This window comes from Electrophorus electricus, chromosome 6 (genome assembly GCF_013358815.1).
Source record: "Electrophorus electricus isolate fEleEle1 chromosome 6, fEleEle1.pri, whole genome shotgun sequence".
NCBI lineage: Eukaryota > Metazoa > Chordata > Actinopteri > Gymnotiformes > Gymnotidae > Electrophorus > Electrophorus electricus.
In genome coordinates, this window is record NC_049540.1 from 7,301,034 (window position 1) to 7,322,363 (window position 21,330).

The 21,330-nt window shown below is 40.4% G+C and overlaps 3 protein-coding genes across 4 annotated transcripts; all 3 read right to left on the reverse strand.

Moving 5' to 3' along the window:
* Positions 1-1,247: 1,247 nt before the first annotated feature.
* Positions 1,248-3,867, reverse strand: gng10 (guanine nucleotide binding protein (G protein), gamma 10). Its single transcript, XM_027020041.2, has 3 exons — positions 3,633-3,867; positions 2,726-2,858; positions 1,248-1,871 (listed from the first exon to the last, which is right to left on the reverse strand). The coding sequence occupies exons 1-2, from the start codon at positions 3,711-3,713 to the stop codon at positions 2,733-2,735; spliced, it is 207 nt and encodes a 68-aa protein (XP_026875842.1). The 5' UTR covers positions 3,714-3,867; the 3' UTR covers positions 1,248-1,871; positions 2,726-2,732.
* A 743-nt stretch (positions 3,868-4,610) lies between these two features.
* Positions 4,611-7,633, reverse strand: dnajc25 (DnaJ (Hsp40) homolog, subfamily C, member 25). Its single transcript, XM_027020040.2, has 4 exons — positions 7,315-7,633; positions 6,758-6,910; positions 5,891-6,361; positions 4,611-5,181 (listed from the first exon to the last, which is right to left on the reverse strand). The coding sequence occupies exons 1-4, from the start codon at positions 7,621-7,623 to the stop codon at positions 5,059-5,061; spliced, it is 1,056 nt and encodes a 351-aa protein (XP_026875841.2). The 5' UTR covers positions 7,624-7,633; the 3' UTR covers positions 4,611-5,058.
* A 752-nt stretch (positions 7,634-8,385) lies between these two features.
* On the reverse strand, positions 8,386-19,544 carry ythdc1 (YTH domain containing 1). 2 transcript variants are annotated; one of them, XM_027020036.2, is made up of 17 exons: positions 19,347-19,544; positions 18,643-18,744; positions 18,256-18,554; positions 17,575-17,983; positions 16,890-16,979; positions 15,672-15,725; positions 15,463-15,557; positions 15,162-15,270; positions 14,643-14,760; positions 14,401-14,485; positions 13,656-13,825; positions 10,793-10,872; positions 10,323-10,359; positions 10,183-10,222; positions 9,913-9,978; positions 9,641-9,799; positions 8,386-9,432 (listed from the first exon to the last, which is right to left on the reverse strand). In XM_027020036.2, exons 1-17 carry the CDS (start codon positions 19,372-19,374, stop codon positions 9,211-9,213), a joined length of 2,163 nt encoding a protein of 720 aa, XP_026875837.2. In that variant the 5' UTR covers positions 19,375-19,544; the 3' UTR covers positions 8,386-9,210. The 2 variants fall into 2 exon arrangements, with proteins under 2 accessions (XP_026875837.2, XP_026875838.2); XM_027020037.2 differs by lacking the exon at positions 16,890-16,979.
* Positions 19,545-21,330: the final 1,786 nt, after the last annotated feature.

Consider the following 21,330-nt stretch of genomic DNA (forward strand, 5'->3'; position numbering starts at 1 on the left):
TTACTTTTGTTTTTAAATTACGTTTTTGCACCTGTGTGTTTGTAAGTGTCCAAAATTAGGTGTCTTCTGTCATGTTGATTATGGTTTCTCTTGAGAAAGCAAACTTGGATCCCATGAGATTTACATAAATAATGATTAAATGAGACAATGAATTAAGTCTCCTACATTACAGAAAAACAGCAAATCTGATGTTCTGATGTTTAAACAGCAGACTTTACCAACCCATCAATTTTACTCACCCAATTTCCAAATGTTACAGAATATAAGACAAACTTAATGTTTATATACCTTTGGGAAATAAATATCTTACATCTTAACATCTTACATTTTAACAGAAGTAACAATATAGCTTTAACAAAGTAGCTTTAAGCTTTAAGCTTTTGAAGTCATGTCAATAATACTTGAGTGTGGTTAAAACTGATTGCCACATTTTCTAAATAGGCTGTACAGAGAAAACCTAACATAAACCCCATCAGATTAATCTCCTGTCATTTCCATTATCTCCTTGTACTCAGCTACAATATGAGCCATTTCTTGAGCCACAGCAGGAAACCATGGATTTCCTTTCTTTGAGCAGCTCTGCATCAGCTAAAGTGCTCCAGGAAGGTTTGGGTGAATGATTATAAGAGCACTCTGCTATAGTTCATTGTGTTGAACTACAATTGCACAACTCGATTCATTTTTAAAAATCAGCATGGGGAACTACTCTTATACAACGTTGCATTCATGAATCACAAAATTATTTGTTATTATTGTTCACAGTACTTGTGGGATAGGAATGCTTATTAAAAACTCACTGTTATCCACCCAGCTGCTTCATATGAGGCCCCCATATATGAATAATATATGTTATCATTCAAGCAGGAATCTGGTTCACTATAATTCAGAAGATAAACAGGAGAGGTATTACTTCTTATTACCTTGACTCTCATTTCTTATGTCTGGTGACACAGTAGGAGCCAAAAGCTGTACATGGGACCGCCACCCCAGCCCTGCACAGGTTGGGCGTGGAACAATGGGCGATAAAGTTAAGGAGCCTGGCGCCAGTGTGGGTAATCACAACCATGTGTTGGTTCTGCAGAGAGGGTAGGGGTGTCCCCAGTAAACAGTGTCCACTAGAGCATCAGAGAGACGAATACCATCATGTCTCAAAGATATATATACAAATGATCAGGCTACAGTGCCTTTGTCAATAGCAGGTATAGGTATAAATGACTGTCACTGTAGCTTCATTAGGCAAGGAGACATTTTCTGAGGAGACATTTTAGTTTTATTGAGACATTTATGTTTAAATAATCCATTTCAGATTCCATCAGTTTATATATCACGAGCAAAATACTTTTCATTTTCTGTGCGCCATGCAGACAGCTTGCCCTTTGGTCTTTAAAGTTAGCCTAACATTCTGCACTCTTATTCTTAATTCTCATTCTAAGAAAATCAGTTCATGGACTTCCACAAACTGTTGGGCTCTGACTCCATACTTGGCACTTTGACCAATTAAACCACATTTTCCTAAGAAATAGTTTTAAAGTCTCCTTTTCAGTGCTGAAATTTCAAACAATTAGGATAACAGCATCATGAACATCATGACAGAATCAGGATCTCCAGCAATTAACAAACCAAATCAAGCAAACAGCAACAAAAGCAGTGGCCAGTAACAGTGTTCTGTACTAAACAATGCAGCAGTGGAAACGTACTGAGAAGGCTACATAGTTTCAACATGTATTTGCTAAATATTCATAAAGAGTCATAAATTCATTAATAAATAAACATTCATCAAAAAAACAAACAAACAAACAAGCAAACAGACTTGAGCTGCATGTTTGGCCAGGTTTGGGTGAGGATAAATATCCAGAGGTCCAACATGATTCCTGCAGCAAAAAAAAACCAGACAGAATTTTTTAACATTCGTCTCATTTTGGCTATATTTTAAACATTCAGCCTATGCTGACCAGTGTTGAGAGCACATCCCTAGGAGATGCAATGGAACCAGTGCCTAATCTTTCCTCCAAAACTAAATATAACCCCAAAGTCACACTATGTTTGACACCAGAGTTCTGGTAAAGAGCAGAAGTCTGACAATACTTCCTGAGTTCTTGAAAAAAACACATCTGTCTTTTGAGTCATTATATGCAACTTCAGACAATTCAGCAATCTCACTCCAAAGACCCAAACATGTTCAAATAAGCATTACAAGACAGAGAATGCAGGTTCCGTAGTGGACTTCAGCTTTTAGCATATAGAACATTCATGGCATTTCTTTAACCCCCCTCAAAGCCCCAACTGTCTGTTTCTTTCCCCATCTCCAACTTCCTGTTGATGCATGGACTCTGCTCAGCACACGGAAATCACACGCCTCTCCAGTCAGCTCAGCACAGAGCAGACCGGATGTGCCGTCCAGATCTGGGGGATAAAAATACTCCCTGCACACAGCTGTGAGTGGTCTTTAAGAAAGTCCAGCGTCAGTAAACTAAAATAGCGGGAAGTAGAATGCACAAGCCAGGGTGGAATGCACGGATGACCTTAGATAAAATAATTCTCATGTGCAGTACGTAATCCTGTTAAAATAATCTTAAATAAGCACCTAGCCTGTTATTGTATGTGTAATAACAAACATTTAAAACAAGACCCCACTGACATTCTGTATAAGTGCTGATGGTGAGAGAAGCATGCTTATTGTGAAGTCAAGAACTGACTGTGGTGTGTTTTCAGAGGAGCTGATTACCTTACACCTAGACGAGCACGCAGGACCGAGGTTCTCGGAAGGGGTTGCTGCCTGCTGGCACGCCAACCAGAAGGGCATCTTTATTGCCATTCTGGAGACAGTACTGCTGCAGCTCAGCTGCGGCTTGGGACACCTAGACAAAGTACACACCCACGCAATCGTGAAAAACTGAAAATAAACAAAGATCTAAATAAACACTGAGTGCCAATGTAGTCTGTTTCTGATATGATGCAAAATGGAAACAATTCTCCTGTACACCTCATGCTCTTCAGGTACACACATTTATGAAGAATTATTAGCCACTTTATTAGCAAATGTGTAGCTTTTGTCTTCACTCAGCCTTCCATGTTCTGTTACTTCAGGTTGAACTACTGAGAGGTTTTACCAAACAACAAAGAAATTAGCAACCAGGAATTTATTATGAAAGAAAATAAATCGATTATGATATTGCTTTCTTATTATTACTATCATTGCAGGACTGTTTTGAACAGTTACATTTCTCCTTTAGTCACTCACTCAGTTGTCTGCAACAATATATACAATATGAATATTGTGAGCTAGTATATGTCAAAATACAATCTGCCATTTAAAAGACTAGTTCCGGGGTTGATTAAATTATTCTGAACCTGCTGTTTGAAGCCAAACAAAAATCATTTAATCTTCAGTTTCCCAACGGTAAACAAATACAGGGATTTGCATGGAAACATTTCACGAACTACCAAAATAGAGCTGTGCGCAAATTTAAAATGACATAAATTGGACTACACAAACCCTTCTTATTATGGGACATAAATATAAAAGTAATATTTAGACATAAAAGTACCCGATACCTAGTTTTAAAAAACTCCCGTCGTGTGTGAAATGTGATGCTAGAAACTGCATCCGATGGTTTCTTTCCACCACTTACTTTGATTCGCTCTACGCTGGCCTCAAGTTTAAGCTGTTCGACTGACCGACGCATGTTTGTCAAATTCGAGTTAGACGACATAGTCCAAAATGTAATTGCCGAGAATGAAGTTTGTATACGATTACACTATAGAGAAACTTGTGAGAACGAGCACCTAAGCGCTGATTAAAGTTTCGTTGCCGGCCTAGTATGTCGCGCACTGAAAGAGACGTTAAGAAAGTGGAGCGGTTATGGGAGGGTCCAGCGGACGCTTCTTCTACACGTTTAGTTGTTTCCACATCTTCCGCTCCGTCGTTTCTGTACATTTTTGAAAAGCTTTGAAACATATATAGTCAAAATAACCGAATATGTCATCTGTGGTCTCGCAAAACCTATTTTCAATTTTAGAGAAAATGGCATATAATTATAGACAAGTGAAAACGGCAATCTAAGAGGCTTTCATCAGTTATTATAGTATGCTATAATAGATTACTTCATAGCTGTCCGTTATTGGACATTATGTTGTAGATTTAAAGATAGCATTAGCGTTGCCTTTCTAAAATAAAACACATGTCGCATTAAACAGTTGGATTTTTTTTTAAACGTTTTTTTTTTTATGTTAACGGACTTGGGTCACATAATTGACCAAAAAAAAAATGTCTCTCCATTCCCCGTCATCGAGTGTGATGATTCTTTATGACGCTGACGTCTGTTCACGTTAAATAACAAAATGACAGGAGTAATAAAATCACAGGAGTAGGCACGTTTAAATTGACCATAGTTCACTCTTAGCTCCATCATAACACTTCAGTTCTAAGACAAAGAACAGAATGCAGTATTTTCGGGTTAATATTTGCAATCCCATGTTCGAACTGTAACGGGGGGGGGGGGTTTGCTACTCCACATTATGGTTAAGTGGGATCAGTATTCATACTGCAGCTGCTTATGAAACTTTGGCAGGCACGAACATTAGAGGTGAAGAACAACTTGGCCCACCTGTCATGTTTAGCAGTCACTTTAATAATCTTTTTTAAAAATATAATATTTAATTGGTATGATGCATAAGGGGACAAAATGGGTTAACAACAAACAGTAAGCCTTCCTGTATGACCTGATAGGCAGAGCTCTCTGCTTTGATTGCTAACAACTCAGACAGCTGCCAAACTGAGCTGTTCCATAGAGTTCCTCAGCCCAGGAGCCCTGAGACCTTAGTTACAACAGCCCCCATAAGATTGTGGAAAATGGCCCTCTATGAATATGAATATTCATAGAGGGCCAATGAATATCTATGAAAGTCAGTCGAAAGTCTTGATATAAATGCACATAAAGGTCCTCTGTAAACATGAGCATGTACAGCTTGACCCACACGTGTACATGTGCACAGACTGGCTGTGGATAGCAGGACGCACACGCACATGCAACTGTGCATGTAGGCCAGGGTCACTAGTCAGTCATCAACGAAGGTGATGCGGCCTGGCCCTTCGCTCTTCATCCATCTCCTGTAGCGCTTCCAGCGTGGGTCTGTGGCCATCTTCATCTTCATCTCTTCCTCCTGCTCTTCTTTGTACACCTGCAGCAGGACAGGAGGATGGTCAAATAGCAACCGGCAGCCGACTGAAAGCACAGCTTTGCCTGGTTTATTACAGTGTTGTTAAAATATAAACAACTGATGCTGAAGCAGTGGTAGCTCAGTGGTTAAGGTACTAGTAATCAGAAGAATGCCAGTTCAAGCCTCACCATCACCAATTTGCCCCTGTTGGGCCCCTGAGCAAGGCCCTTAATGCTCAAAGTTGTATTCGGACGTAATTGTAAGTCACTTTGGATAAAAGTGTCAGGTAAATGAAACTTGTTAAAATACTGGTGCAATAAAAGGCTTTGGTGCTTTACTTCATTGACTGATGGCAGGGTGGTGTATGGGACCTCAAACATTTACCACATCGTATGGCATACCACTACACACAGCACGTTCTGACCACAAGTAGTATTCTGCATGTATTCAGTACTTAGGAGTAATGCAGAATGGGATTACTACCATCCAAAAGTGCTTTACCCAGCTAATATGGTTTTGATACTTCACCAAAAACAGGTGGATAAAATTTCATAGCATGATTGAGTTAAAGCATTTTAGCTGCCTGAAACAAAGCTATCTTTTGTGCTTCCTGTGCTGTAACCAGAGTCAAAACCTGTGCATAGGGTATTAAAAATATACAGCATATAAAAGCATTAGCAGGCAGTATTAAATTTCCAACAACAGTTTCTCACACTCTGTTTGAACACACCTCATAATTCTCCTTGATCCACAGCTGCCGCTGCAGGAAGGTCTGTTTCAGGTGGTCATCCAAGCTGTCGAACTGGGCCTGCGACATCTTCATGTGCTTGCGGATAACATAGAGCTTCTCCCCCTCTCCGTACTCCTCTCCACGAATACTGAACCGGTAGACCCATGTGCAGTACCACACTACATAGGCACATAGGTGGTATGGAAACAGGACAATCCTACACAGTAGGATGTCTGAGACATTGGGTTTCTGGTAGCCACCTTTGATGTCGATCTTGTTCTTGATGATGTCACGGATGATCTCCTCCTCTTCCTCACGGATCTCTTCTTTGGAGCGCCGGTTCTTACCCTTTTCTTTGGTGCGGTTTAACAGGCCTTGCTGCTTGGCCAGTGCAGTGGCCTGGATGCGATATTTGGGGACGGTGGTGAGATAATTGATGGCTTCAGTGTAGCTGCTCCACCAGCTGTAATACTGTAGACAAAATAAAATGGTGCGTAAAAAAAAAAAGAAAATACAAACACACTCTATATACATAATAGAACTGTATTGTAGTTAAACATGATTTGTAGAGGTTGTAAAAAAATGTATTAAACTAAATTTCCAAAAAAACAAAATGATTCAGAAGGAGGTCCTTCAGCAGCTTTGCAAGCAAAGTGCTTTGGGAGCCCTAGGAATCAAAACCATATTTGTGTGTGTGTGTGTGTGTGTGTGTGTGTGTGTGTGTGTATATATATTATATACACACACACACACACACACACACACACACACACACATATATATATATATATATATATATATATATATATATATATATATATATATATATATATATATACTGAAGCACTTGCACAGGTGAAAACCTACCTGAAAAATTGATATTGCACACACAGTTACAAGAATGACTATCCTAACATCTACTCTGGGTGCCAGCCTTCTCCTGTAGTAGGTGTAATAGTGACTGTAGTATTGCTCTGGGTGATCCAGCATGTAGTCATAGTCCCTTCGTGAGTCTTCATCCTGCAAAACATACAAGTCACATCTTTATCACACACAGGGTTTCGAACTTAACCGTGGAGCCTCCAAAAAGCGGATGCTGTTGGCCATTTTTTAAAACTTAGAAATAAAGGAAAACTATAGCCATTTATCATAAATATAAGATTCGTTCTGAATAAGAAAATCAACAGAGCCAACATTGTTCAGACAACGCTAAGTATCATAATGGAAATGTTCAACGATTTGACAGGTGTTACACAGGTTTTATAATACAGCGAATAGAACAAGCGGTAATACTGCCACGCGCCAATAGCTTAATTTAAAAATAAAACCTTCGATGGTGACCGAGGTTTTTTAATTATTTTAGACAGCGGCCTTACTTACACACAAATGCACAAACAATAAACTGTATAAATAATATAACTCACTTTTAAAGTTTCATAAGCTGTCGCAATGAGTAGAAATTTCTGCTGGGCACTTTCAGCGGTTTCTCCGGCGAGTCCGGGGTCCCCAGCCTGAAACCTGTCCGGGTGATACTTTCTGGCCAGCTGTCGATAAGCACGCCCAATCTCGGATTTGGACGCGTCTCTAGTGACTCCAAGTACGTCGTAGCATATCTGTGTTCCGCAATAAAGTCCTTCGATCAGAGCGGCTACATGTGGAATTAAAATCGCTAAAATGAAGAGAGTACTACCCCATAAACCCAATCGCAGCGTTCCCAATATGGAAGCAGCCATGTCAGCATTCCAAAACCGTCGCGTTTGACATGACGTAACACGTGTTCATAATGATGTGGCTGGGAGTTGCAGTCCAGACAACCGTACTACTCCCGCTGGTGTAGTTCGTCCTAAATCAAACCTCAGCACTGCTTCATTAGCTATGGTCACTCTTTACACTATTCAAAGCTTTACCGATATTTTATCTTAATAATATTTAGTTGTTTCACGCTTAAGAAGATGTAGTGCACAGTAATACAGGCCATTTATAAAACGCATCTTTCATGTTTTTCCCTTTTATCCACAGTAAAGCGACGTTTTTTCATTGAAAGAAATATCTTTTCAACTCCACTCTCCAAAGTAGGTAGCTGAATAGATAAGTCTGAAAATGCAGCTTTGTTGTCGTGTGGATAAGGCAGAATCTAATTTTTAGAAAACACCGTAAGGTTGTCATATGACCTGCAGTTCGGAACCCGTTTTCACGCTGTTTAGCGTTACTGTAGCTGTTATTTTAATTTCTTGAATAGCTACTCTGTATGGTAACTACACAGCTTGCGTTTTGGCATGAAATATATATTGCTTTGTTTATTCTCACAGTTCATGTAGTTGACTCCGCATGCCAACAATTTTGGAAAAACTTGTAGCCACATGTACTTAACACAAAAACTGAGTTTTCCAGTTTTATCCGTGTTAAGAGTGGACGACGCTTACATATGTACTGGTGTACGGCTTTCAAATTTCCAGTGACACACACTTAAAGGGCTTTAAAACAACACAGGACAGTTTCTCTTTCTTTCTTTTTTAATACAAAAAGTATCAGTAAAAGGTACAATTTTACCAACCAAAAACTGACCTTCATAACATTAATCTTTTCAGAACTGACTGTAGAAAGAAACAGCTGGTATTGCTTTTTTAAACCCCCAACTCAAAACATTTGGAACTTAAAGCCAGATAAAAGCATTTGATATGACTGGTGTGCTCAGCTGTACTGTTCAACAATCCTTTAAGTCACTATATACAATAACAGACATCACAAAACACTAGCACGTGCAGGGTACCTCAAACCTAACTGGCAGAGGCCCATAAGAGCTGAATAACAGAAGGCAGGAAATAGGTACATCTGTCCTAAAATGGCAAAAAAACACACTACCATTTCCTTCATAGTACAGCAAGCCACCATGACACAGTGATGCCCCCAGATGTTCAATGATTAAAATAAAATAAGAAAAAGAAAAGATTTTTGGTTGTCACGGTAGAAAACACTGCATGCATGATCCAGTAGATCGTTAGAGCCAATAAAACATTATGCATATTAAAAAAAGAACACTCGGAAAGGAAAAGTTCAGCTTTTTGAAGTAGAGTTCAGCTTTATACAAGAACAGCAGCAACAACAAAAAAGACGACCTATCACATTATCTACAAGAGCACTAGCCTTGTGTTTTCTGGACACCAAATAAGTCTAATCCAGGACTAAAAAGTATTTGAATGGAAATCCATAGTGACAAAATGTCAGTGTGTTCACAAAATGACCAAAAAAAGGAGGGGGAAAAGAAAAGAAAAGAAAAGAAAAGAAAAAAAAAAAAAAAAAAAAAAAAAAAGATTTAGCTCCTATCTGCGATAGCGCCCCCTCTCTTTCTCACGGTCACGGTCTCGGAGACGGTCTCGTTCACGGTCCCGCTCACGTCCGCGCTCCCTTTCGCGGTCCCGGCGGGCATCCCGTGGACGGTCCCTTTCTCTCTGCCGTTCCCGCTCCCTGGGACGGCTTCGGCGGCCGCTCACCACAGCCTGCGTGCGCCTCAGGAAGTCATCCACACGCATGTCATAATCGTGCTGCAGAGATGGATGGAGGATTTAAATATCAGTCATGCTATGTGGTTATTGCATGTCACGTGGAAACAAATAAAAACTGTTTATTGTTCTGTTATTATCATGACACATTATATAGCATAACCCTCACTCTGTTCTTTCACTGACCCACTTTTTTTTTTTGTTGCTGTCAATATGGCTCTGTTAATCTGACTGCTCTAGTGACCATTACCAGGCTGGAGGAGAATGAGCGGACGACCCTCTTCTCTCTGAAGCGGGCATCGTGGGGCATGGGGTGGTGTCCTGAGTACGGAGCGTGGGCCTGGGGTGGCGGGGGGTGATGCTGGTAATATGGATGGTGAGGGGGTTGCTCCATACCAGGGTACGGAGCCTTCAAACAAAAATAACCCATGATTTAGTGAACAAAAAAAAAAAAAAACCAACAGACCGACCACTACTTGAACTGGGCATAAAGGCCTAAATAAATTGTTTAATAGCACTCACCATTCCCTGCCATGGCGGAGGAGGTCCAATGTTATGGTGGAATTCTCGCATGTAGTCATTGTAAGACTGCAGAGGACAAAATGAAACCATCAAATTTATATTAAAAACAATAGAATACATATCGCTGCGTATTTAATTCATTGGACAACTCTGATAATATGCTGCATTATTACTCTTAGATTCCTTGCATCCCTTTTGACTAAGCTATTAGACTATGTCTCCTAAGTGTTATGGTAAGTCTAGGCATATAGGAAACGGCTATAAACTTACTCCATTGAGGAAAACATCTCTCCTAACACCAGAAAAGCGCCTGTGAAAAAAAGCAAAAAAAAAAAAAAAATACAAATGTTAACCATCACACTAAAAGTCCGAAGAAAGACACTAAGTGTGGGTGACAGCAAAGGACACACCTGTCCACAGGTGGGTTGCGAGGGTCCTGCATAAAACCTGAACACATAGCAAGGAAAGAGACAATTCACCAATGAAAAGTGCATCAGTGTCAAAAGAAAAAAAAAAAGCAACAAGGTTCAGAATACACAAGGAATACATAAAACTGTAATAAAGAAAATAAAACCATCTTCATAGCTAACATTAATACAACTTCAGCAAAAAAGAAAACTGTAATTACATACTCCATCATTACATTAACCCATCATCACATTAAGTCTCAGTGACAACACTCTCACACAATGGTAACTCTTGGGTAAGCATTGGCATGTTGCTATTCTATTTCATTTCATGTTAACCTTGCTTCAAACAGTTTCCATCCCTCCCCACAAATTTCCAAAATGCAGGTCATTCTCTGATGGACAGACAGCACTAGGAAGATCCCAATTTGTGAAGAAGAATGACTAGAGAATTGGGTGGGTGAGATATTGACCTGGTCTCTGGGGGAACTCAGGAGGATAGTCAATCCTGGGTCGCTTCCTGTTGTGCATGTCATATTCCTCTGGGCGACGCCTATGTGAATCAGGCATGTTAGTATGAGGTCACTAATAAATGAACTTACAATACTTTCTTCTTGGAAACAAGGTCTGTTTACAATGAACTACTAAAAAATGGACATTCTTAACTATTAAATTTCTTTGAGAATCTGGAGTGTTTAAATGCACTACAATCTAAAGGCAATCTACTACACCTTTCAGCATCTGGGTCATTATATCCTGCACAACGGTAGACCTAATGAACCAGGTGCTGAAAAGAGTAAAATATGACTGATGAGCTCAGAACTCTTAAAGTCAGGTCAGTACCATCATGGCAACTTGTTGCTATTCCTAAACAAACATTTCACTCACTGGGTCTATTTGGACCATTCTGCCTCAATAACAAAGTCTTATCTACAAGATTACAGCTTCTATTTACTAAAAACGGTTTTCTATAGCATTAATCAATTATTGTGATGCATTTACCTAAACTATTTTAGCAATATTATATTCCAATGTTTAAGGTATGATCACTATTGTACTAGTAAATAGAATGAACAAAGAAAGCACCTTCTACTAATATGAGGTAATCACTAAAGATGCCTTGATATTTAAAAACACTTTGTAACACCTCCAACTTATTGTACCATCTGGATCTTCAAACCGGGTACTTCTCCTACAAGCACATTCATTAATTACTAAAAGATTCTAATTACTAAAAACATACCCAACCAGTCAAATGAATATTTAGTTTGATGTCATTTGCTGTATTGATTTTTAAGCTGGTTTGTATTCTTCCTTTACCATACAATGCAACAGAACCTGTCCGCAGTATTTCCGGGTGGCCTTTCACCTTAACAGAGGATGTGATTTTAGACTGGTCCCTGTAAGTCCCACCCACACAGAATAATTGTTTCTATTTTGTACACAGGACCCAGATAAAAGCCCTACACTCTAAAAGTGTAAGGCTGATACATGACATGTCTTCTACATAGGAATATATCTAACAATTTTGAGTTTGTGATGTTACAAAGTGTTACTTATTTAAAGTATTTGTACTGTAAATGTGTTAACATTCCCCCCCAGTTTAAAATTTTTATAAAAAGCAAAACAGTGGGTAAGTGAACATATATCTACTGCACTGCCACACCAACAAATAATTACATTAATGAAGTAGTATTTTTTTAAACTTAAGCATCCTAAAGTCACCAAAAAATATCAGACCCACAATACCCAAAACAATAACGACAACAGAAAGAAAAAAAAACAAAACAATAAATTCTGTTTGAAAGTATGACATACCGCTTTCTTGTAGTTTTGTGACTGTTAACGCTGGCAAATACTTATGATAGCAAAAAGTTCACACAACAGTCCAGCTTAAGCTTTAGCTGTAAACACAGCCACAAACACACTTTACGGGGATGGCCTGGCAATGCAGAAGAAGGGGGACGACAGGGTGTGGTGCAGTCCATTTGAAATCAAACAAAAAGACAAAAGGTGAGCTCCGGCCACTGGAAACCACCCACAAGGTGAAACCCCATCCCACTGGGTTTTAGCTGTTTTTCTTGGGGGTAGACAGTCCATAGAAGCCTCAGCAAAACATGGGGGGAGGGGGGGTTAAGGTGAAGTGGAGGTGGGGTCTCCTGCTACCTTACAACAGCTCAGTCCATTGGGGTTGATTTGAATAGGACCGCCTACCTACCTCCATGAAGAGAAAATGGGAGGAGTATTCATAACGGGGAGGGGGGGGGATGGGCTGGGGAAAAGGAAGGGGAGTATTTCTCACCATGACAACATCCTCAGTCCTTCAGTAAGGGTCAGAGGTGAGGCAGAGATTGCCAACCATCAAACTTCCTTACAATGCTTGTGTGATGAATTTTTTTTCAGTCCATTTTTTGGGGGGCCATTTGTTTTTCCTTCTGAAACAGCTGCTTGAGTCGAGTTAACACCCTGCCTTTGATAGGGCAGATTTTGGGAGCACCGACAGTTCATAGACAATAGAGCTCTAGGGGACAGTCCCTGGCATCATTCAAGTCCATAGGTACTGCAACCATGATGTAGCAACACAGCATGAGAGCACAGAACTGACCTATCCTCTCTGGATGTTTGGTAGAAGAACATGCTCAATTTTCTCTCTCTCTGTTCCTTCTCTCTCTCTCTCTTTCCTCCTACCCTCTGCACACACATCTATTGATATTCAAAATATTTTTTTTTCCTTTTTTGGACAGGAAAACCAGTGAGAGTCCCGAAATATGCTCCTCTTCAAACCATTTCTTTTAAAACAATCAATGCTTTCTGCCTCTCAAATCGATGTTTCATCTTCTGCTTATATATTATGGCTCCTTTAAATACAGTCCCATATATGACTGGTCTATCCCTCATGGATATTCCTGAAAAAAAAGCAGGCTTTGGGAACAAATTAAACAACAGACTCTTCTACAACGCTCCTGTTTGTAACTGCTACACAAAAACAGTTAACTGAACTACTGTCAGTGAATGAAGACTGACAGGAGTAATAAAATTAGCTTGCATTCTGTCAATTATCTTACGCTTTACTCGTCTTGGTTTTAAAGGAAAAAAAATTACACACCACCATGAACATTAAACAACAGAACACGGCCTGCTGCTGAGATACACAGGCACTGCGACGAAGCCACGCCCATTCTGGTACAGCTCCGCCCAGCACGTTCCAGGGCTCTTCTTGGTGGAGTGGCGAGGACGACGAGTAGGAAGAAGGCAAATGAAACACGCTCCCAACGTGCGCCCCGTCACGTGACGGGGACATACGAGCGCACTAGCAGTCCAAAGAACATTTCTAACCTTCCCAGGTCTCTGGGGGCAGGCTCTCTGTGCGGGGGGCGGCCCCGCGACCGAGGCTCTGAGTACATCCTCCTCCTGTGCCGCATTTTGTGAATGACCTGATACAGGTCGATGCTCTCGTCAGGGGGGAAGAGCATACACAGCTGCAAACCACATTCTGTCTCGATCTCCTGCAGCAGGCGCACAGTCCGGAAGGGTGACATTTGTAGGGGAAGTGGAGGGGCAACAAGGAGAGGGAAAATTTCAGCAAGGAGTCAGACAAATCACACACACAAGACACACATAAATACAGACCATGGCTCAAGGTCAATCAAAATGTAATGCAGTGTGCAAAATTCACACAGCTGTTACCCAGCTACAAAGGATTTTTTTTTCTTCACCTGCCTGGTTAAAATCCTCATCTTCAGGAGCAATATTTTATGAAGTACAGATGCTCCTTGGATAATGATGGGATTACATTCCAATAAAAAACACACGAGCATATAAAGCTTGTTTTATAATAAAGTGCTTAATATGTGAGGAAGCAATATGAATAATTGGTAAGATTCATCTATATAATGAAGAAAATAAATGTACCCTAAGGTCAAAATATTGAAAACTGATCCATCTTAATCTGAGCAGCATCTGTACTGGAATGTATTCTTCATACACAATGGTAAGAACACTATACTTACCACTGCAAGCACTACTAAAAAGATATAATATTAAGAAAAGCTGAATTGTAGCCAGGAGGTAGAGCACTGACCTGCCCATCACGACCAATCTTCACTGGCTTGTGCTCGTTCCAGGGGTTGGACAGATGGGCAGTCTTTGTGAAGGGCAACTCCCTCCTGTAAACCGTCATCAACTCTGTCATCTCAATGTGCGCATGTGTGAATGTGTGTATAAATGTATGCGTGTGCACACACATATATGAATCACATCAATTCTATGTCAATTCCAGTTTAAATTTGTGCAGAGGATGTGGTGAGCATCCAGGGTAGGCACCTGCAGATCCAGTCGATTTTGAAGACTCCTCCAAGCATCTTGGCATTCATGCCTGCAGGTAACACCCAGTGGATGGGAGACCCTCCATGATGGGATTCAGATGAGAGTCGAGCGAAACCTGATGCCAAACCCAAAAGATAAGGTGGAATCAGACCAGGCCTAGACCTGTTCCAGCGCAAAACGTTGGCAATACTGATTCTCTATCAGAATCCTGTCAAGTACCTGTGGTGACTATTGAGCATTCATTACTATGAGATTACTACTAACAACATAAACATTGTTGTGTGTCTTTAGCTATAAACATCATTTACATTTATGGTATTTAGCTGATGCTTTTATCCAAAGTGACTTACAATTATGACTGAATACAATTTGAGCAACTGAGGGTTAAGGGCCGTGCTCAGGGGCCCAACAGTGGCAACTTGGCAGTGGTGGGACTTGAACCAGCTACCACTGCCCTCCATACACCATATACTCTTCCTAAAGGATTCCCTTACAGTTGGCTCCTGTCTGCCTCACCTTGAAACTTGCCACTCTCCCTAACAGAGAAGATAAGGATGACACTCCTGGCCGAGCGGAATGCCGCATTCAGCTTCCTCTCGTTTACAGGCAGGGTGGACCACACCCCCTAGAGGCAGAGCAAAGACAACATTTTTACCACCACACACTTCTCTTCTCCAATGAAGTCACATTCCCCTCACAGACTTTGACATTCGCCATTAACCACGCAGTTGTATTTGTTCAAGGTATTTGTGCTCAAGTGCATTCTGTTTTGACAGTATCTGTCAAGTGTCATTACACAACGTGGCAGAATACGAACCTTTGCTTTAGCCAGAGAAACATTCTCATGGTTGTTGCTCTTTATCAAAAAGAACCTGGCCTCTCTCAGGATGTACTTCAGCTTGCTGGTCTGATCTAATTAGTGAAGGGGGTAAAAAAGAAAAAGAACAGACTGTGAGAAAACAAGAAGCCTTTTCAGCTACTAGGCCTTGTGCTCAAACCAAGTCCCATCAAAAGGGCTGTTCTTACCTTTCCTCACAGCGCGGACTGAGGATGGCAGTTTTTCGTGCTTCTTTTCAGACCCTGAAATCAACAAACACTATGCTTTTACAATCTAGTATAATATCAGTAACAGTAATATTTTGTCATTTGTGGGGGAGCACCTTGATATGCAAATAGACATGCAAATTTGTTACAGAACTGAATGGTTTTCCCACACTGGTGTGTTATTGCTCTATACCAATCACCCACAACTATACATTATGTGACCATGGCCAACATTTTCAGATTTGGAACATCACCAAGGCAACACAGCAGGACTGTACCCACACAAACACATGCTTTCGATGTACGAGTTTAAGGCTAAATCACTCAGGGCAAAGCTTATTTCACTTCAGCATATGTTTGAGGGTAATGTATGGTCTGCAAGTGCTTTAGGCCTTAGAACAACAGAGGATTTTCGCCTGATGCCTCCGAAAGACCCTGTGATGTCAATGAGCCCCTAAGATGCCCAGCTTGGACAGTGCTGAGCCTAACCTACTGCTTCTTTTTCCAACAGTGCGGAAAGAAAAAAAATTTGGATGGACATGAAAAACAATTAGGCTGTAAACACTGATACAGACCATATTCATTTATATGCAAGTTGGTATTAATATGCGCGATGTTAATTTACACGATTGCATGTAAGGCTGTCCAGCACTGAATTGTAGAAAAGAGGAACAAATTACATTAGATCTTGGGGTAAATGGCTGCCTCCAGAAGCCTTTGAAAAGACTCACGTTGATAAGTGACAGTGAAGAGCAGAGCATCAGACTCTAGTTGGTTGTTGGAAATTTGCACTATGCCAGGTTGCCAACAGGTGTGTACTGACGTGATCTGTAATCTGACCTGCTCTGCCACTGACTGAAGCGGGTAACCTACACTTCAACTTTAACAGAACTTCTAGTATCAGCCTATTTTATCCTAAATAAATATCTTCTGAAGATGAGGAACTATCTCATTCACTCTGACTACAATTCTCTGCTGTGTATGTAGAGATGGTGATAACTTCATAAGAATAAACCTTCTGAACCTCTACTGTTCTCACATGCCCTGAAGGGCACCTTGCAGGGCAGAGACAGGTCAGCTTACACGGTAAACCAAAATCATACATGGCTACTACACTCCTCCGAGAGGAATTAGTGTTAAACCAATTAGCACATAATGATTTTATATACACATATTGAATTGTTGGGGATTATTTAATACCTGTGTATGACTCTGAAGCTGAGCTTCCACTTCTATCAAAAACGATTGGTGATATCCCTCTAGCGTGATTCTTCTCCTTTCTTTCCTCATCTGAACAGTAAACGGGAGAACATGCCCTTTCCGTTAGAGTGGCCATCTGAGGTGTGAATATATGTTTGTGTGTGAAGGACTGCTCTAGATGAATTGGGCTTGGATTTCTGGCTCTGTGTCTCTGGCATTAAGACGGACACCTCCAGGTAGCGACCCGTAGTGAAAACTTCGGACAACACATGATTATACATTTACAGCCACATCATTACAGCAAGGTTCAACTTCTGATAAGGTTCTTTTTTTTTGCAACATACCAAAGGCACGATCAAAGTGACAAAGATGGGGAAAACGGTAAACAAACAGCTAATGATATCATACCTCATCGTCTGACGATGTTAGATCGTTGTCATTATGAGTTCTATCTTGGCAAAATGTGCCACTTCTTGTTACTCAACCAAGCTGTAGGGGCAACTCCAGTCATCCCTAAAGTAGCCTGTTAAATGCTCTGTTTATGTTTAGTAACCTAGCCCGGTTGCTGCTGGGGTCAAACTGGCATGGCTTCATGGTGTTGACAGCCAAATTCTATAAAGGCTAGGCCTCAACAATCCCACACCCACCCTGTTCAGTAAAGGCACTCTAAAGGACAGTAGCTTACCGGACACCTCGGAGCCCGAGGCAGAGTGCACTGACTCGCCCTCCGAGAAAGAGACGGACTCAGACTGCGAATCACTGGCTTCGCTGCGTGTGTCATAGTCATTCTGCTCATTTCCTTCCCGCTGGTCACCGTCTTCCAGCTCGTACTCTTCTTCTTCTTCGTCCTCCTCCTCTCCTTCTTCCTCAACCTCCTCTTCCTCTTCCTCATCCTCCGGGCCCTTCTCTCCCTCCTCTTCTTCCTCCTCCTCCATCACCTCCTCTTCTTCGACATCAGAGTGGTTGGCCTCGGAGGAGCCCACGGAGCTGTCTGTATCAGAAGCGTACTCCTCAGACCTTGCCACCTCCTCTTCCTCATCCTTAGAGGAGCGGCTGACTCTGCCCATGCTCTCCTCGTTCTTCCTGTGCATCTTCTGAAAGTACAGATGCTTATTACTGCCTACAAGAAAGGATTCTCACTGAGCTTGCCTACTGAAAATAACAAAACCAAACAAACTGAACCCAGAGAGATGCATGGTCAGAATTCAGAAGGTGCCCTGAACTTACATACAAATATGCAGGATATAGTCCTCATATAGATACAGTGAATTACACACTGAAGTAAAACATTTGGTATAGGATGGATGTCTGCTGTAGAAGATGGTAACAGTTAACGATAGCTATATGGTCGACTGCCTGAACACACCTCGGTCAGCTCTGGCATCAGCGGTCTGATCCTCCTCTGCTGCTCCCGGCTGCGACTTAGAGTTTTTTCACTGTGTCCTTTGGACAAGTCAACCCTCGAAGACCCCCCTCTGCCAGAATGGTTCTTCCGGTCGTCATAATAGTCATCAGGTGGGTGACGGCTTCTCAGATTGGTCAGCTTCTTCCCATTGGCTCCAGTGGAAGAGGTGGAGCTCTTAACTGGTGGCCTGGTAGAATGGCCTGAAGACCTAAGCCGTTTCGAATCATGGTTGTCTCCCCGTTCATTTTTCCTTTTGGATCCTTAAATTTGAGAAAAGCAGATTCACACATGCTTAGCTGTACAGTCTACATTTGTTCTGCACAAACAATCGCACATTAAAACACATACCTTTCTTTTCACTGACATCATGCTCACTTTCTGGGTTGTACAGCTCATCATCTTGGTCTGGAGCATCAGTCAAGATGTCTTCAAGAACATTAAGTTCTCCATCTAAATGACGATGTCAGACAATATAAGAACTCATTACTCGCGACCACTATTTAAAGAATTCAATAACTTCCTGTAACCTTGTTATCATACCTTCTGCTAAACTAGGTGGTATCTTACCTAGTTATGGAAGGTGTATGGCTAGTATTCTGATTAAGTGATAGCAATTAGTAATCATTTTCCGCGTTAATAACGTTAGTAATATCTGGATAATACTCTTTATAATAACTTTGTCTGCACTTAAATGGACTTTGCACTGATTTACTGTCACAGTTAGACAGGAAACGCCACCAGCTAGCTTGCTAGCTAGCTAGCTAGCTATGTCATGTACTGCCCTACTTTCAAGTGCTTAAGTAAATATATTTTTAGCTATTTAAATACCTTGTGGGATTATAAAAGAAATTATTCTCCAATTGTCAACGCACTATAAAGAAGCACATAGCAAATTACAGGTAGAATAATCAAAGTGAACACCCAGGGACTAACGTTAGCTAGCTAGCAAGTTAGCTAGCTGTAAAAAAAAAAATTCCAAAGCAAGTAGACAAAGGTGTAAGCGAAAAGCTAGCTAACCGCATGACATGCTAACGCAGCAACTCTAACGTTACCTTTGTCGTCCCGCCTGTCGACGGCCATCTTCGCCACCTCTCTCTTATTAACGGAGACGTCGTTTCGTGCCCTCTTCAACCAGTTTATTTTCTTAATGCGCAATAACTGAGAACCAATAAAAAAACGGACATTCAGTACACTGTTTTTGTTGACGCCTAATCGCCTCTTGGCTAAAATGGCTGAACGCTTCCTCCTCCCACGTCCTGCTGGCTGCGGCAGGGTTGCCAGTTTACGCGTAAAGGCGAAATATCGTGTTCCTCTATCGACTACGCGTCAATATTTTTTCCGAGGAAAAAAATTATACAACCAATGCTCACACGCGTATAAATTACATTAAAATGACCTAGGTGGGATATTTGAGCTTTGGGGAAAACACTGACACACTGGCATGAGAAAATATAGAGACGCTGTATTTTTAACAAAATAAAATTAATTTGGAGTGAACTTTGTATTTTCAAGTACACATTCCTGGAGAGTATAATATGCTTTTCATGTGTCAGTTGGTTTTAATCCTTAGAAGTTAAAGACAGGGATCGGCTCCAGCAGATTGTAACTGTTTCGAGAGATTCGATCCTTTACTGCATACCAGCAAATTTTGAACAAAATGTTAAAAAAATAATAATAAAAAAAAAAAAAATAAAAAAAAAAAAAATATATATATATATATATATATATATATATATATATATATATATATATATATATATATATATATATATATATATATATATATATATTTTTTTTTTTTTCTAGTATGTTATATAACAGAATACATAGATACATACACATGCAAAAGCAATGCAGCTTTTGTAGCTAGTCGCACAACAATGTTAATTTGGCTCACACATCGAAGAAACAAATTTAAGCATTTTATTTCTGTTATCTCTTGCAATTATCTTTTTAAATTAGCATACATACAGTATTTCAGATTCAACATAAGTGAAGTCACTGTTCAAAATGGATATGGATTTCATGCACCTACACCATTTATGGCTTATTATGAAAATCTTTGACCCTGTTAATGGTTAGCTATAATTATGGCTTTGAAATCAAAAAAGCCCAGCTGACAACCATATTTCCATATTTTGTAGGTGAAAGGTTTTAAATGTAACAGCATTGTGGTATTATAATGTCACAATTGTGTTATGACGTTGGTTAGAGGTGGAGTCACGTTCCAGCAGAGGGAAATGTCACTGTCAAAGAATCAAGATACTGTGAAGAAGTATTTATTGACACAGAAGCAAAAGCTGGTGAGTCCAGCCTTTCAAAAAAATTTAGCACGCTGGCCTAACAGAAGAGGGGAGTTATTTTCCTTTCTCTTCTCTACGCTTGGTTTTGATAAATAAGTTTTTATAAACTTAGGTGGGTAGTAACTCAACCACATTTACTCAAGTAATTCTTCGAACAAAACGTATTTTTAAAATAACTTTTATACTGTAACTTTTACTCCGTTACTATATTTACGTTCTTGTCGTTACATTTTAAATGAAATTTAATTAAACGCTCATTTTTGGGGCTTTAATTAAAATCATTTTTAATTAAAATCATTTTTAATTAAACGCACATTACGTACCTGTTTGCCACGGTTTGGACTGTCAAGTCTGGGAAGGTTACTGAAGATGACAGCTCAGTAGCACCGCTTTGTTTAAATTAGCCAGCTATCTGGATTAGAGGATGTGGACAGACGTAACGAATAGAACGGATAAGATTTCCTGCGGTGGACGAAATGGAAGCCACCTGGAACGTAGCGTCATCAAATGTATGAAATATAGCTAACCTAGCTAGATAACGTGTCCTTTTCTTTAAGGCTCATATATGCGTGTGTGAAAAAGTTGCTCTTTCTTAAGTAATGGCATCCAGCAATACAGGCTCCAAACTGAGGCATTCTTTCAAGATAAAAAATTATGCTAATAAAATAGTGACCATGCGATATCAAAAACCCAGTGTAGCTATAACACAATGGGATCCTGCTTCCCCTTTCCA